We start from the raw sequence: 16239 nt of genomic DNA, 5'->3' as shown, positions 1-16239 counted from the left end.
CTAACACAGCAGCTAAAATCATTGGTCTAGCCACACCCAACCTCCCAGACATAAACAACGGGTCCATCATGCGAGTAACAAACACAATAGTCTAGGATATCACCCACCCACTACATCAACACATTATCCCTCTTATCCGGGGCGCAGGTTCAGGGCAATGAGATTCAGGAGGGCTCGCTTGATCCCAGCTGCCATAGCCGCCCTAAACAGTTGGCCCCGCTGACCAATCCAAACCCGCCGCCCTGTCATATGCCATGTATATTGCCATGTCTGTAGTCTGTCTGTGATGCATGTAAAGTTGTTGTCTTCCTCCGATACAGTCTAGTGAAAATGAATTTCCCCACGGGGACCAATAAACCAATCAACCAAACGCAGACACACATTTGGAATCACACTTTTGCTTGAATTGTGCCCACAGTGATCCAAAAGCCAAAAAGGGGAGAGAGAGGAGGGAAGCAGCTGATATGATCAAATTCTCAAAGGTACATTTTCTTTTTAATGCTGTGGATTCATTATAACCTGCAATTTCTTTTACAGCACCACAAGTCTATGCACAATTTTACAGACATTTCCTTTCCTCCTTCCGATCTGTTTGTTTATCTTTCCAGTCTCCACTCCAGGAGTCTCTGATTGACTTCTCAGACAGCGGAATGAACAAAGTGGCCGCTGATATCTACTCAGGTGAGGGAAGATTCACATCAGCAAGTTTGATCTATCATCCTTCAGCGCAATGTTGAATGCAACGTTTACTGACAGCTGTAATGAAGTTCATGGGAGACCTGCCACTGAAAGGTCACACTGAACAGGACCTTGTCACAATTATACTGAAGGTACACTATTCAGTGCAAACAAATTCTTGTTTCATATCATATTGTAGAATCCAGTATAATATTTCCTGCGTGTGTGGTTTAGTTAAGTGCTGATCACGGCTTGATGAAAGATGAAGCCTATTGCCAGGTGATGAAGCAAGTCACTGCCAACAACAGCTCCAAACCGTAAGGCCCATGACTCACACACACACACGCGAACTGCGGGGTTCTTGTTTTACGGTGTCTGCTTGTGTTTGATTGTGTAGAGACAGTTGCCAGAGGGGTTGGAGGCTGTTGTACATCCTGACTGCTTTCCATCGCTGTTCACGTGTTATGAAGCCATTTCTCTTCAGCTTTCTACACAATGCCAGTGTCAGCATTGGACTGCAGTACCAAGGTAGAACACACGTCCGTCCGTCCATCCGTCCATCCATCCATCCATCCATCCATCCATCCATCCATCCATCCTCTTTATTTGTTGACAGGTATTGCCAAGGCATGTGAGCAGAATCTGAGGAAGACATTTCAGTATGGAGGACGTGTGCATTATCCCAACAGCATAGAACTGAAAGCAATGATGGTTAGTGTCAAGAGTCTCTAACCTTCCCTAGTACTCTGATGCATTACCAAATGCAGTCATTTTATGTGTCATTTTGTTTGACACAGCTTTGTGATTGGTTGTGTATGTGCAGGCAGGGCGGAGCTCCAAAAGACAGCTGTTCCTGCTACCAGGTGGAATGGAAAGGCACTTGAAAATCAAGACTTGTTCTGTAAGTGCACTCTCAATCATATGTGGATTCAGTGACATGTTCCTATTTTCGACCCAGTTCGAGGTTTGACATAAATATGTCATTTATGTCAGGTCGCTTTGGATGCCATTGAGGAGCTTTGTTTTGAAATGGACCTACACAGAGTGCAAGCTTTGGATGAATATGCCATATTTTTGGTCACACACAGAGGTAACAAGAATTGTTCTTGTTTTTTAACAACTGCCTTAATTTACACTAACTATTTAGATGAATTTTTGCGCATGTGGTTATTAGCATGTCCTGTCTTGCAGTCAAATGTTTTAGGCTGTGTGTGGAGTTTACATGTTCTCGCATGCTTGAGTAGGGGTATATTTTTGTATTTTTTGCAAAAATATGTTGATAAATATAATGTATATTACTTATCCCTATACTGCTGAATAATTTTCATGGCAATGCATGATATCATTGCTATCTGCTATCTCACATAATTGAATGCTAAGTGTGTGTTTTTACTAGGTCAGAATGTTCGTCCCCTGATCAAGAGGGAATACATCTTGGATGTTGCTACAGAAGCAGAACCAGTAGATGCCAACTACAGTCTTTGGTTCCGAAGAGTCATTTGGAGCCTTGCTTTGAAACTTGATAATGAACTCTATGTTACAATGCATTATAACCAGGTAAACAGAACATGTAACTTAATTATTTGATACTGTATATTGTACAGCCTTGTGTTAGTTCAGCTGGAATGTTATAACTATGAAAATGTCAATTTTACATTTCTTGAAATGGTGTAATAAAGTCCACTGGATGATAAAATATCCATCTGTGCCTGTGCCAGGTGTTGCCAGATTACCTGAAGGCTTTGCTGAGTGTGGTCCCTCTGAGTAAGGCAAGTGAACAACATCTGCAACAGTTCGCCAGACTGGCTGCCCTACAGCACCGTGCCAAAGACGCCGTCTGTCTGCCCACCATGTAAATACACATTGACATCTATGCTATATTGCATATTGTTTTTAGCAGCAAAGTGCTCGAATAGATCCTAATGGGAAAAACAAATATGCATGCACCACTATTATACCTGCACATTGAGCTCCCAAAAAAACATATACGTACATGATATAGCATGTGTGTGCATTTGTGTGTGTGTGTGTGTGTTCAGACGTGAGTTGCAGGAGTGTGTCCCCCCACAGTTCTACAGTAAACAGAATCCACAGCAGTGGCTCAGTATGGCAACTCAACATATGCAACAGGTCCAGCCTCTAAACCCCCACCAGGCCCGTGCACAATTCCTTGGTATGACAGCATGTCACAGTCGCTTTGGAATGGACTTGTGGTGAGCCTTTATGTGCACTCCCTCAGGTCTGGTCAGTCCCTTCCCCATGTTCGGCTCTTCCTTCTTCTACATCCAGAGTTCCAGCTCGGCCTACATCAAGGCTCCGTGCATTCTGGCGGTGAATCTTAATGGACTCCACTTTCTTAACAAAGACACTCACGTATGACACAAGTGCACACACACACACACACACACACATTTGTTTTACTATCTTTGTGGGGCCATCTTATTGACATAATGCATTTCCTAGCCCCTCCCCCTTACCCCAACTATCAAAAATGATTGCCTACTTCTAATCCTTACCCTAACCTCAACCATAACCCAATTCAAACCTAAACTCTAAAACCAAGTCTTGACCCTCAAAAGAGGTCTAAACTTGTGGGGCCCAGCAAAATGGCCCTACATGGACGGGTAGACCCCACAACTCTGTGAAATCCCAGAATGGTGGCCCCACTATGCAACAAAAACAAGACCACACACACGCACATGGACACACTCACACACACCTTCTTTTTTTTTTTTTACACTCATTAAATGTATTTCTTAAACAGCCCAACTTGGAACGCATTAGTCAGAATTTTTCATGATGTCCTCAAATAATTGAATTGGTCAACTAAAAACTGTTGCTGCACTCCCAATACCGAACCACAGCGTGGCTAATTAGGTACCTAAATGTTCTACCGCTACAATTTGCTATATTTAAGAAAGCATTTGGCTCCCTCTGTTGGATTCCTGCATGCACTATTCTTGGTCGACCATATAAAAAAATATATATATATATTCTCTTCAGTGCAACCTCCAAGTTACACTTGGAGTTCAACTAAAGTTTAGTGAACAAATATGCCTCAAAACAAAACATTAAGTTCAAGCCGTCACGTTGTGTAATATGATACATTTTGTGATACATCCATGCAGTGGGCAACCAAAGCACATGTGTCAAACTCAAGGCACGTGGGCCAGATCTGGACCACTGTGTCATAATATCCATGAACATGATAACTACATACAGAGGCGATTATTTGTATGTTTGCAGCTTCTGCTGTAACTAAACAAGCTCTTCTCACTTCACTGTCACTCATCATCCGTGCCTTTTAATGTTAATGACATCACTGACTGATGGCTTTGGTGATGCCATGATGCTTTGATGACAGTTAAATGCAACTTTTGCTAGGAGGAATATTTATGGAGGATTAAAAAAAAAACACCATTCGAGAGTGAGCATCATGAACAATGTGGACAATTACTGGTGTTGCTACATTGACCACTTCCTGTGCAATATCACCAAAGATCTGGACGCCAACAGAACTCGTCTCCTGTCATGTCAGCCATGGGACAGAGAAGAAGTAAAAAGCGAAATCAATGTCCAAGTTGCTGTCCTAGAGTATCTCCAAGGAAAAAGAGTACAAGACATGAACCTAGCTCAACTTTGGACAGAGCTCATTCCTCTTCGAGAGAAGCTGAAGGCGTCTGAAGAAAAGGAGCAGATCAGTGAAAACAACTTGCATGCAAGTTGTAAGATCATCAACGACCTCAGACATCAGCTTCATGAAAGTCTGATTAAGGAGAAAGAGAGCGTGGAGACAGCAGAGAAGACCATTGCGGACCTCCAGGCTCAGAAGACCGAGCTCCAGTTTCAGGCGCACACGATGAAAGGACAGCTGCTGACCTGCGCCTTCAACCTTGTCGCCACAGAGCAGCAGGAGGACATGGACACATCGCAGATGGAAGAGACGCTCCAAGCTGTACAAACGTGCATGGATTTCTTTGGCAATATGGGGGAGCGACCGAGCACTAGGAGGACTGTTAGTCCCGGGACCAATGAGGGTGACGGAGCCTCTGAACAAATCCTGCCATCATCAAGTGGCGACACCAGCAGTGGTCCTGATAAACCCACCTCAGAACACAAACAGGACCCTCCAAATGAAGGTGCAAAGAGGAACCACAGGAAGGTGGACTGGTTTACGCAATGCTTTCCTTTTTTCCAACCAGCTCAGAGGGACCATCATCCATCAAGTCAACAAAATTGAGTTAAATAAAGGTCAACACAATTGTTACTTGCTGAAATAAACCAACACTCCGGATGAAGGAAATTCTGAGAGACACGCCATTAACTTTCTCAATGGAACTGGAACAAGGCCACAAGATGACCTAGAGAAAAGCAGGGGAGCAATGGACGGTCAATAAAAAAATAAAACATTGCAAATCTATGACACCTTTATAGCTCCTTTTAATAAAACGAACGCCATGCTTCCCTTGCCATGAATATTCACAAACGGGAAGGAAATTAGCATTCAGGATTGTATTTCACTTGAGGATACACAACATGGGCTGTCAACAAGACTAAAGCGTTTCAAGGTATAATCCTTCAGTTCTTCTTTTTTAAACAATATTTGTTGTATAATGTATGTACATATTTGTTGAATGTTCAGTTAAGCCCAAAATATTCATTCTTAGCAAAGACATAGGCTATAATCCAATGTTTGATTTTTTTTTTTTTTTAGCAAAATGCTTAAAAAAAAAAAAATGAAATACAGCTATCTCATACATAGCTTTGAGACTTTAACTCAAAATATGGCCATGTTTTGAATGATCTTGGGCTAAGCTGTCAGTACTGTATGAACGTGCATCTGTAATGTGATGAAGCATGTGGCCCAGCTCCTAGAACTGATAGAAGACAATGTTGTGAGGTTTTTCAACATTCTTACAAAAAACGAAAAGAAATACTGCATATTTGTGCCTTCATAGACACTTTAGCAGTTGACTACTCAAGACGGAACTAAAGAACTAGAGTCTTATATGTTACATGAATAATGTAACAGATAAAACAAACAAAATATTGCCGTGCAGGAGTCACCAACTCCCTCCATCCCTTCTCCATCACACCTGATTCAAATGATCAGGATCTTTATTAGTCTTCTGCAGAGCTTGCTGGCAAGCTGATCATTTGAATCAGGTGTATTGGAGGAGGGAAACATATTAAACATGCTGGATAGGGGGCCCTAGAGGACCGCATTTGGTGACCCCAGCTGTTATGCCATTTTGTACCTCTGCAAAACCCATCACAATAATAAAGATGTTGTCCAAGTAAATACTTCTCTGATTGCGTCAAATTGAGAATTGTTTATCTTTGTAACGCCAGAATCAGTTGAGCCTTGCTTTATACTATTAGAGTTACTCATAGCCATAACTCCTTGAATGTTTTACCATTTCAACCCCATAAAGCTGAAAATGTTCCTTTCATGTACTGCGCCCTATGAATTTTTACTCCTGAAATGGTTCTTTTAGTTAATGCATTTTACATGCTACCCACAATATTGCAAAAGTTTATTTATTGATAAACTGGTTATTGTAATTATATACACTATTTCATACTTGTCAGTTTGCTGTACATTTAAATAAATGTATACATGCTATAATTGTATTTATGTGATTAGGAGGCCATGGTGCGGTTCCCTTTAAAAGAAGTCCAGTCAACTCGCACCCAGAGACCATCGTCAGGCTCGAGTTACCCATACGTTGAGATAATGATCGGAGACCTGCTCAACCAGCGCATCACACAGCTTCAGCTAGAGCAGGTGTGTGTTTTAAGTGTGTGATTGTGTGGTTGGCATGCTTTAGAATGGCTTATTATTATTGCAACGTCCACTTAAATTGTCCAAATGATCTCCACACAATGTGCTTGCGGTATGTTTTTTCAGGGTCTGGAGCTGTGTAGAGTGGTCGCCATGCACATGGAGAACATGCTGTCTGCCAGGGAAAAGAGACTCACGTTGCCACCAAGTGAAATTACCCTGTTATAGCATACAAACATTACCCGGGTACACATGGCGTAATGTCCACACACTAAAAAGGGGATATCATCGATTATGCTATTCAAATACAGAAAAACATGAATGAATTGGTTTTGTATACCTCTACCTTATATGATTTTTAAAAATAGACTAAACATCTGCAACAACTCTTGATATTTGAATATATACATTTCACATATCTTTTATTGGTACATATATCTTAAAAAAAAATAGCTGTGCACTCTACACTTCTACACTCACGCTAACACACCAGACATGAGTCAAAAGTGGAAGTGAGACAGCGTGAGGAAGGTTTTTGTCAAAGATTGACCTCCACATTTGGTGAGTCCATGTCACATGGTTGATTTTAAGGAAATTGGGATGAGTGGGGCAGAAAAGTTGGACTGGTCTTGAATCAGAGCAACGGAATTTAAATAGCTATAATGTGCTCTTACTGTGAATAAGGAGCTCTGTTGTGGTAGTTGCCAATTGATGTTTCCTGTTTGTCCTCGGAGAGATGAACATGACGTGCATTCCATGTGTACTTTAAGATAACTTTTGCTTTTATAGTAGGGAAAAAATAAGGATGCTATTGACACAAAATCAATCATTTTTACTCCCTGCCATAAATTCAAGGGGGAAACAGATGGGATTTACATTTTAATATGCATATTTTGGCAATATTTGAGCACTGACTTCAATATTTAGTGTAAAATACAGTTGTAAATAGTTATTGCATATAATAAATGCATGATAAATCATTAAAATTTGTATCATAACCGAATAACCTGAGCAGATGTGCTTATTTTCTTCTTTATCTAAGGCCAAACAATGCCATTGATAGACAACTTTGCAAATGTATTTTTCCCCATCAAGGTTTGCGTTTTTCTGAAAGCCGACCAACAAGCTAACTAACTTGTACTGTCACACTTAAGACCAATATAATTTTAGTGCTGTCAAAAAGTATTTGCCCCCTCTTCTCTTTCTCTCTCTCTCCCTCACTCTCCCTTTCTTTAGATCATCAAATCAATTTTAATACGTAATGAAGACAGCCCAATGATCTACAAAATGCAGTTTCTGAAAACAATGTTTAATGTGTTTTGAGAATACAAAATCCAAACCTAATGTGCTCCTTAATGAAAAACAAGTAAGCAGGCCAAATATTCTGAGAAAAGACGTGCGTCTTGAATGCCACAGCCAAAAAGCAAAGCAAACACGGTCATAAAATAACAAAACACTGCAGGGCACCATTCGATAAAAAGTACATCATGCCCGCAATAATTCTACAGCTTATCAGCAACTATTGCAGACAAATGTCCAGCATCAGGATGTCCTCAAGCATGCACAAGCACTCTTCTTGTGTTATGTAGGAAAACGACCCAAAACATACCTTTGATATCAAACCTATTATCTACCCACTACCGATCAAAATCATTAAACAAATGTTTGTGAGTGGCTAATGTCAAAGTTCGGACTTTACATTAAACGGGCAGTTCATACTCGAAGCAATCATTGGTTAAATCATTGGCCAGATAGGTTTGGATTTTACCCCTTGATAAATATTTTTATTTATTTATAAACTGCCGTTTGCCCGCCCCTCTTATGGATGTCGACGGAATGTAAATCCGGTGCGGTGCTTCCTGTGCAACAAACCCAACACCCCCACGCTGTGCTATTGGGCGTGTGGGCGTCTCTGAGTAATTGCCCACAGATTTCTTCGCTCCCATTGGTTAGCAACAATGGGGTCCGTGTGAACTGAGAGAAGGGGGAGCGGTGGCCAAACCATCCCCGACCCGAGCCGAGCCAGAAGGACTAAAAAGGAGGAGAACCGCAGCCCGCAGTAGCGTCGCAGCTTCGTAAGCCTCGCGCTCACCCTGCATGGGCTAGCCGGCAAGCTAGTAAGCTAGTTTAGCTTCGTCCGACTACGCCGCCCGGGCGATACCCGCTCCAGTGTGCGTCTCGCTCCCTCACTTGTGCCCTCCAGCCCGGCTTCAAGATGATGAAGTTTAGATTTCGTCGGCAAGGCACCGATCCGCAAAGGGAGAAGATAAAACAGGAGCTCTTCGCCTTCAGCAAGGTAAAGTGACGGAGCGAGACACTGCCTGTCCAAACTACAGCTAATCTTTTTCAAGTCTCACTTGAATGCAGCAAGTCGGGCTCTCCGCGGTATTCAAGCCTCTCATTTTCGACGTCTTTTCTGGTGTACGATCTAAAGAAAACGAGCAGCGACTGCCTCGGTTTGTGCTGTGGTGCAAGCAGGGACGCTTTGTTGATAACTTGTGCTCTGGCTTCACTTGTTTGCTCGGCGTGTTAATTGGCCAAAGGCCCGCGTCCCTCATTAACAACACAACACCAAAACTGACTTGAAGATCGCTACCAGTAGCACTGATTAGAATTGTCATCATTGCGGATAAACAAGATTCAATTGTGTTGAACTGTTTTGTGAGTGTGAACGCAGTCCACTTGTGTCCTCCTTAAATCGGTACAAAAACAGTTTATCTTACTGTTGTTGTGAGTTCAGATAAGTGTTTGTGTTCAGCACACTCTGTCATCTCATTCTATCCACACTCATGAAATCCAAATTAATCTTTATTGCCATTTTGTTTGTATCAGAGTAAAACAAAACAAGAGAGTTTTAAAAGGAACATAATACATTCTTGTCCAAGTAACCAGGGTTTTTCCTGTGTACAAAATTCAGAGGCGGCCACCTCCACCTAATTTGCTCCCCACCTCCAGCCTGGGCCATTGATATCGCTCAACACAGCGGAGCTTGACAGCAACGCATTTTAACTGCAGTTGCAGTGTTGCACCATTATGGAGGCGCTCTATCAACAGCAGTTCACCGGAAAGATCTGAAGCAACAATCGAAGAAGAAACTGCTTTCTTTTTTAAAACTTGAATGTACCAAACAAGAAACAGATCATGGAACAGCCGTTGCACACGCCCATTTCCTGGTTGTAAAGGCATCGCCAAAGTCATAAAAACACAGCATATACAATAAACACAATAGTGTTTTACAACAACGCTGACCTATATTTACAATTTAATATGTACTAGTGGAGGAATTTTTAATGATTATAGTTAAAAAATGGCAAAAAAATAATGGCAACTTTGTATACATATAATTTCTCATTTCTAGTCGCATATCGTAAAATGGCTGCAGGAGGGCGGCCGATAATGGTATAGGTCACCACCGCGAGTACCGATACCTTAAAATAAGACTGGTATTGGCACCAATACTGATACCTGGTATCGGTAGTCACACATCATAGTCAGGGTGATACCACCTCTGCCTCATTTTGAGCCAGGAAAAACCCTGAGTAACTAATCCCAATAATACATATGTATAATGTGCTGTCTCATTTTACAGCTTCGTAGTCTCAGCCAGACTTCTTGGTTAGTGTTGAGATCAGTTTAAGAGATTTTTTTTCTTGGGCTTTCTCCTGTTTAACTCATTTACTGCCGTTGACGGTTATAGACGTCAAAATTATTTTTTGACAATTTCTTTTAGTTTAACATTTTTTTCTACTTTTGTTAACAAGTTTGAAAACCTATAATTTTTTTATTGAACATTTAGAACATATATTAAATTTGTTACTAATCGTGAGTTAACTATTGAAGTCGTGTGATTAATTACGATTACAAATTTTAATCGCCTGACGCCTCTAATTTTTAACAATCATCTAGTCAGGCTATTACAATTTTTAATTGTAATTAATCGATGACTTTACTAGTTAACTCACGATTAATCACACATTATATATCTGTTCTAAATGTACAATAAACATTTCTAGGTTTTCATACTCTCGTTAACAAAAGTGGGAAAAAAATGTTAAACTAATAGAAATAGTTCAAATGAATTTTTTTATATTTATAGCCGTCAATGGCAGCGAATAAGTTAAAGGGTCCGCATTGTTAAAACAAAATGTAGTCTTACTTAACTAATCCAGACCCCGTTAGTGTCTGACCAAAGCCACGCCCCTCACTAACGTGCAAGCGTGGTTCCACAACATGGGCATTCATAATTGCATCTGATTATGAAACTGCAGTAGTCTGCACATATCCCTCTTCAACAATAGTATCAGTAGGAATAATAAGATACTTTATCACAGTAAACAAGCCGACGTTAGCCACGACAGTTACATTGGTTATTGGTAGCATGACGATTTACACGTATTTTAATGTGACACTAAATGCGATTGGCAATTTTAAGATGTAATTTTTTGGACTGTAGGATCAATAAGAAAAATGAAAACGTCATGAAACTTACCTGTTGAGCCAAAAGCTTAACTGTCACACAAGTATAAAAATAACAATTAATGTAGTTTAAAACATTACATAAAAAGACTACATTTGATGATACTATGTGTATATATATGATGGTGTAGCAGCAAGCCCGGTGGCGGATAAATATTACTTCCCCGTCTCCTCACCCTCACTGTCGTCATGCTATGCCTATGCATGCTCATCTGTTTGGCTACTGACTGTGAACTCATGGCTTGATGTACTGTATATCATCATCATCATCATGATGATCATCATCATCATTAACTGGGACGCCATTGAACTCTACTATTCTCCTTATTGCATTGTTCTTCACCCAACACCTACTGTTGAAGCTGGTCCTCCTTTTGGATATTGGAAGTGTTGCAAAAAACAAATAAACAAAAGTAACAAAACGTGACCACTTCAGGTTTGGCCAGTTTCTGTGTTTCATGACCTTGGTGGCGTTTGACTTTTGAGGTTCCCCGGTATTCACCAAGATATGTACTGCAAGTTAAAGTTTTTCTAAAGCTGGTTCTTTTCGGCAGCACAGTGACTGAGCGGTTAGCACATTTTATTGTTATTTATAAAACCATTCAATTCAAGCAAGCAATTATTTATTGTTGTTATGAAAGACTGCTCCGTCAAGGCTTTCAGGTAAAAATGATAGGGCAAATAGTTAAGGATGTTTCATAGGTTTTAGTGTCCTGTATCTCCATTGAGCAGTAGCTGAATCCCTTTTCCACATTTGGAACAAAAGCAATCTGTAGTAAACTGACCATACTTGAGGATAGCTAGTAAATACATTTACATGCAGTCAATATTCGGGTTGAAGTCAGAATTCCAGTTACTTAAATATTCGGGATAACCTGTTTACATGCGTGAACCGTGGTGGCCATAGTTACTCCCTTAAACATGGTCATTGTGCTCGACTGGAGTGCTCTAATCATAAGCGTGACGCACCGACAACGTCATTACGCAAATCGATGTTATTTCCACTTTTAGCTTTCTACATTCAATAAAAATTGATGTCACTCAACCCACTGAATAAAGTAGTCATCACATTTGTGTACATCTGCTTAAGAAATTTCAGCTGGGTTGCATGCTAGAAGCACGGACTTGTATATGTGTGTGTGTGTGTGTGTATAGACACAAACTGTGGCATTGCCGCCGTAGAGACAGAAAATAAGGTGAAAACGCCGTGGAGAAATACCGGTATTCAAACGTGGCCCGGGGAGCGAGTTGGACGACGTTGCGCATACAAGTCATCCCTGTTCTACAAAGACCAAGATTCCTTGCAAATACAAATAAGTGAAGAAGAATAGAGCATGCGAAACAATGCTGTGTTCAAAGTTAAACAAGGTATTCCATATTACTCACATCCCCATTCCCCACCACTTTTTGGACAGCGATACTTAAAATGGATGGAAGGCCACAAATGGCCCCTGGGCCATAGTTTGGACACCTTAGCTGTTAGGAGTTCAGATGATTTATAAAAAAAAAAATCATTATTCGTACCCATTTTATCATTAAAGTTAGCGATGTCCATCCGTAGTTAAAATTCTCCTCAGTTGTTTTTTTAATTTGTTGCGCAGCTGATGTACTGTATTACACCGCTTTTGCAGTTCAGAAGTCCGAGGTAGCTCATGTCGCAACAATATGGTGCTATTTCCAACTTACACATTGTTCAAAGCAAATATTTGACCAAGCATATCACTGCACTCGGAATCATTTGAAATTCCAAGGTCTTATGGTGTTCCTACTTATGTCTGGTTAAATTGTTTGTCATGTTCTTGGTTCATAAAGTGCTGGTTGCCCTGTGAAAACAAACACGCTCACACATACTTTTTAAGGTCGGACGCCAGCTGCCACAACTGACACAGAGGTGGTCTCTCAACAGGAGTTTGTGCGTCTCAGACCCTTAAATGCTTCAAGCTTCATGTTTTACTTCCCTCCTTAAATTAAATACATTAAGTCCTCTCCCGATTCCAACGCTTGGTCAGTGAGAAAGCCAAAGTAGAATTTTTCTACAAGATGTTGTTTCTTGTCTGCACAGCTAAATGCTTTCCCAGCTCCTGTGTGGGGCCGCGAGGACTGACTTTGAATCGGATCTAATTAAACAAAGTCTGCTGAGGATAGCCCGTAAAGCAAGGCGGCCATTTTAGTGAATTCTCCACCAACTTTATTAAGGGTATCCTCCCTTTTAGACGCCTCAGTCTGGCCTGTGTAAACACACGCAGAAATGACAGGGTGTGTCTTAAACAATGTCTTTCCTTAAATGAAATGAATTTAGGCCTCTCATTAACTGTAGAATGAGGCTTTGTGTGTGGCTCGGTTGCCATGTGGGAAACAGTTGCTGGTTGGTCAGCCACCTCTGCTGTCAAATGTGTTGTTTGCTCACCATTTGGGGAAAGATGCTCATAAATCTGTGCATTCATCGTCGTCTTCTGTCTGTGTCACTTTCACAAGACGGTGGAGCATGGATTCCCACATCAGCCCAGCGCGTTGGCCTATGACCCCGAGCTGCAACTCATGGCTATTGGCACAAAGGCAGGAGCCATCAAAGTGTATCCTTTCTCAAGGTTGACTTGAGGCATCCAAGCAGTTCGTGTGTGAGGTAGGAATTGGCAACTTTTCATTGTCTCGCGTCATTTTATTTCTTTTATTGCTAACACCTGCAATAATTGTTGCACCCAGCGCTTATTATTTGTTTCCAGTTGGTCTTGGAGATTCTCTCCCACGCCACCTCTTTGCCATGATTTCAGATTTCTTCAAGGGATCGCTGCTACTCTATATAGTCAGTAGGAGGCCTTTCTCAATGCAAATGAGGCTAGAAGTGCTCGAGTGTGCGTTAGAGAACATATGGGAAATATCAACTCACACTACTTGTGTTGTATGCCTAGTACTTTGCGATTCGATCTGTATCACGATTCATAGGTCACGATTCGATTCGATGCCGATACGAATTATTGCGATAAAAAAAATTATTTTAATTTTTAATAAACTCAAATTTGGAAAATACTAATCAGTAAACTTGTACATGTACACTGAAAGATTTGTATGAAAATGTGCTACAGGTTGCAATCTGTTTCATGTTTGAACAGCATTAAAATCAAGTTTGAAGGCTTAATGTTCCATTAATATAAAAATTTTCCATGCTTAAAGTGCGAACCCTACTTCTGTTTAAGACATATTGTTGAATATTTCCATCAAAAATAGATTTTTTTCAAATTGATTTGGCTGCATATTGAATCGATATGAGAATTATGCGCTGTAATTATATTGCCAAATTGATTTTTTTTAACACCCCTTCTTGTGTACATAAATGTAATTTAAGGATTTCTTTTTAAACGTATGCCCACACTACAATTCAGTTCTACAAACAAATTTAGAACCCGTTCTACGCACTCTTTGATATATATGAGGCTCCAGTACTTTAGAGCAAAGTCTCCAATTTTCACTTTGCAGGAATAAATAGACGTAGACTCTGGTTGTGGTTTTCTACATGGATCCATCTTTATTTACATGCAATGGATCACACATGCACGTAGCTTCACTTTGCAAGCACTAGCGCTGGCCCCTCGCTTACTCTGTTGGTCGCTCTTGCTTGCACTCTCTCGCTCCTGAAAGGGTCTGCACACAGTACTCATTACACTAAGTGAGCTATGAACGATAATTCATCTTTGAAATTTTTATCATAGTTGATCTGTAAACTGGTAATTTTGTCTCATTTGGGATTTGTACAGGTGTTTTCCAAAAATGACTTTCTTCCGGCTTCTGGGTAGCAAATATCTAAGACATTTTTAAAGTTGATGGTAATAGAGCTATTGATTGGTTTGAAGATGTGTTTTGTGGTTGGGCAGACATGACAGACAAAAACAATATGTAAATTGTGTTATGTGGATTTGTTTTACTGCATTATGCACAACATTCACACATTTTTCTTTCCAAATAAGTGTTAATGATGTGGGATTCTCAGTCTGTATTGGTTGGGACCCAAAAGTGGCTCTTTGGTTTACAGTGCGCAAAAAATGATATGCTGTCATGTGACAGAACATTGCATATTATTTAGTGACTACTATATTTGATTTAATTAGTGGCTTGTATGTTTTTTAATGCTAATAATTACTGTAATTATAACTTTGCTACTGTGTTAATGAAGGTTAGTGGTAGACTATGTGTTATAACTATTGAGAGCCAAAATTTGGCCTGTGTCGTTGGAATGGAACTCCATTGTAAACCAAAGATCTCTTATACAGTAAAATATTTAACATGCATCCCAGGTCAGACATATAGACATGTCAGAAACATTATTAATGGGCATGTTACAGTACATGTATTAGAGAGAGAATATGTTTTTTTTCATATAACTGATAACTGTTATTTGGAGCCGATATTCACTTCCTCTAAAGAGGGAAAATATTGGCATAAAAAAAAGACAAACGACATTTTTTTTACTTTGTTGAAATTGTTTTTAAGCGTATGTTTATTGAATAACTTTGCAACATGTTCTTTTTTCTTTCTTTTTTTTAATCTTTGACAATATATATATTTGTTTTAAAATTTGAACAAAAGGTTTAGGGAGCTCCCCGGGCATCAGCATGTCGTACGTTCAACAAAAACATAAGCAGGTAAATCCAGAAGCTTCCAATTGTTTAGTGAGTAAAGTTTTCCAAAATTTCAAAAGATCAGAAATGTTAAATTATCTCAGTTTTAATTTTAAACAAAAACCGAAGGTAGAGAATTCCCAGGGTCAGCAGTAGCTCTTATAAAAGTCATCTGAAAATGTAAGTAAAATAGTTACCTGAAGTTAGCAGCTTTAAATTGATTTATTATCGGCCATCAGATTAAAAAAAAAAAAGGCCAATGCTAATATTCATCAAAATGCTAAATATTGCTGCCGATGCAAAGGCCTGACCGATAATCAGTTTATACCTAACACGTATTCTGATTTTTGTTTGTTTGTTTTCGTACGGTACAGGGGCATACCAAGTTCCTACAATGAAATGTATTAGAAATAGTGGCAGGACAAAGTATGAACCCTGTGGAATTTCTTACATTTATTTTCTTTGTCATAAAATGTAGTCTGATGATCTGCATCTAAGTTACCAAAATAAGCAGTCTGCTTAAATGAATACCACACTAACAATTTTGTTTTCCTATTTTATAAAAAAAATAACATGCAAACATTGACGGGACAGAGAGGAAAAATAACTGGCAATGCCAATCTTAAGCAAATGTTTCCTGTAGTTACAGATCATACATGCACAATGACCTGGATACATTTTGGACCT

The 16239-nt window shown here is 39.9% G+C and overlaps 2 protein-coding genes across 4 annotated transcripts in view; both read left to right on the top strand.

Annotated features, from left to right (window-relative positions):
* myo15aa (myosin XVAa) overlaps window positions 1-7319 on the top strand; it is a 33089-nt gene extending 25770 nt beyond the window's left edge. For all 3 annotated transcript variants that reach the window (XM_086077248.1, XM_086077256.1, XM_086077265.1), the window contains 14 exons: window positions 419-482; window positions 609-681; window positions 757-830; window positions 913-995; window positions 1076-1206; window positions 1295-1389; window positions 1502-1579; window positions 1672-1768; window positions 2075-2235; window positions 2397-2530; window positions 2718-2851; window positions 2918-3051; window positions 6326-6466; window positions 6590-7319. In XM_086077248.1, the coding sequence (XP_085933374.1) occupies window positions 419-482; window positions 609-681; window positions 757-830; window positions 913-995; window positions 1076-1206; window positions 1295-1389; window positions 1502-1579; window positions 1672-1768; window positions 2075-2235; window positions 2397-2530; window positions 2718-2851; window positions 2918-3051; window positions 6326-6466; window positions 6590-6691 (1501 nt within the window). In that variant the 3' untranslated portion in view covers window positions 6692-7319. The remainder of the gene's footprint in view (window positions 1-418; window positions 483-608; window positions 682-756; window positions 831-912; window positions 996-1075; window positions 1207-1294; window positions 1390-1501; window positions 1580-1671; window positions 1769-2074; window positions 2236-2396; window positions 2531-2717; window positions 2852-2917; window positions 3052-6325; window positions 6467-6589) is intronic.
* A 1022-nt stretch (window positions 7320-8341) lies between these two features.
* The window catches only part of llgl1 (LLGL scribble cell polarity complex component 1), a 34244-nt gene continuing 26346 nt past the window's right edge, over window positions 8342-16239 (top strand). Inside the window, exons 1-2 of the mRNA XM_086057554.1 lie at window positions 8342-8759; window positions 13415-13512. Coding sequence (XP_085913680.1) covers window positions 8679-8759; window positions 13415-13512 — 179 coding nt within the window. The 5' untranslated portion in view covers window positions 8342-8678. The remainder of the gene's footprint in view (window positions 8760-13414; window positions 13513-16239) is intronic.

This window comes from Leptonotus elevatus, chromosome 1 (genome assembly GCF_054856555.1).
Source record: "Leptonotus elevatus isolate MCC_2025b chromosome 1, RoL_Lele_1.0, whole genome shotgun sequence".
In the NCBI taxonomy this organism is placed as follows: Eukaryota; Metazoa; Chordata; class Actinopteri; order Syngnathiformes; family Syngnathidae; genus Leptonotus; species Leptonotus elevatus.
This window is presented reverse-complemented; position numbering and strand designations above follow the sequence as displayed.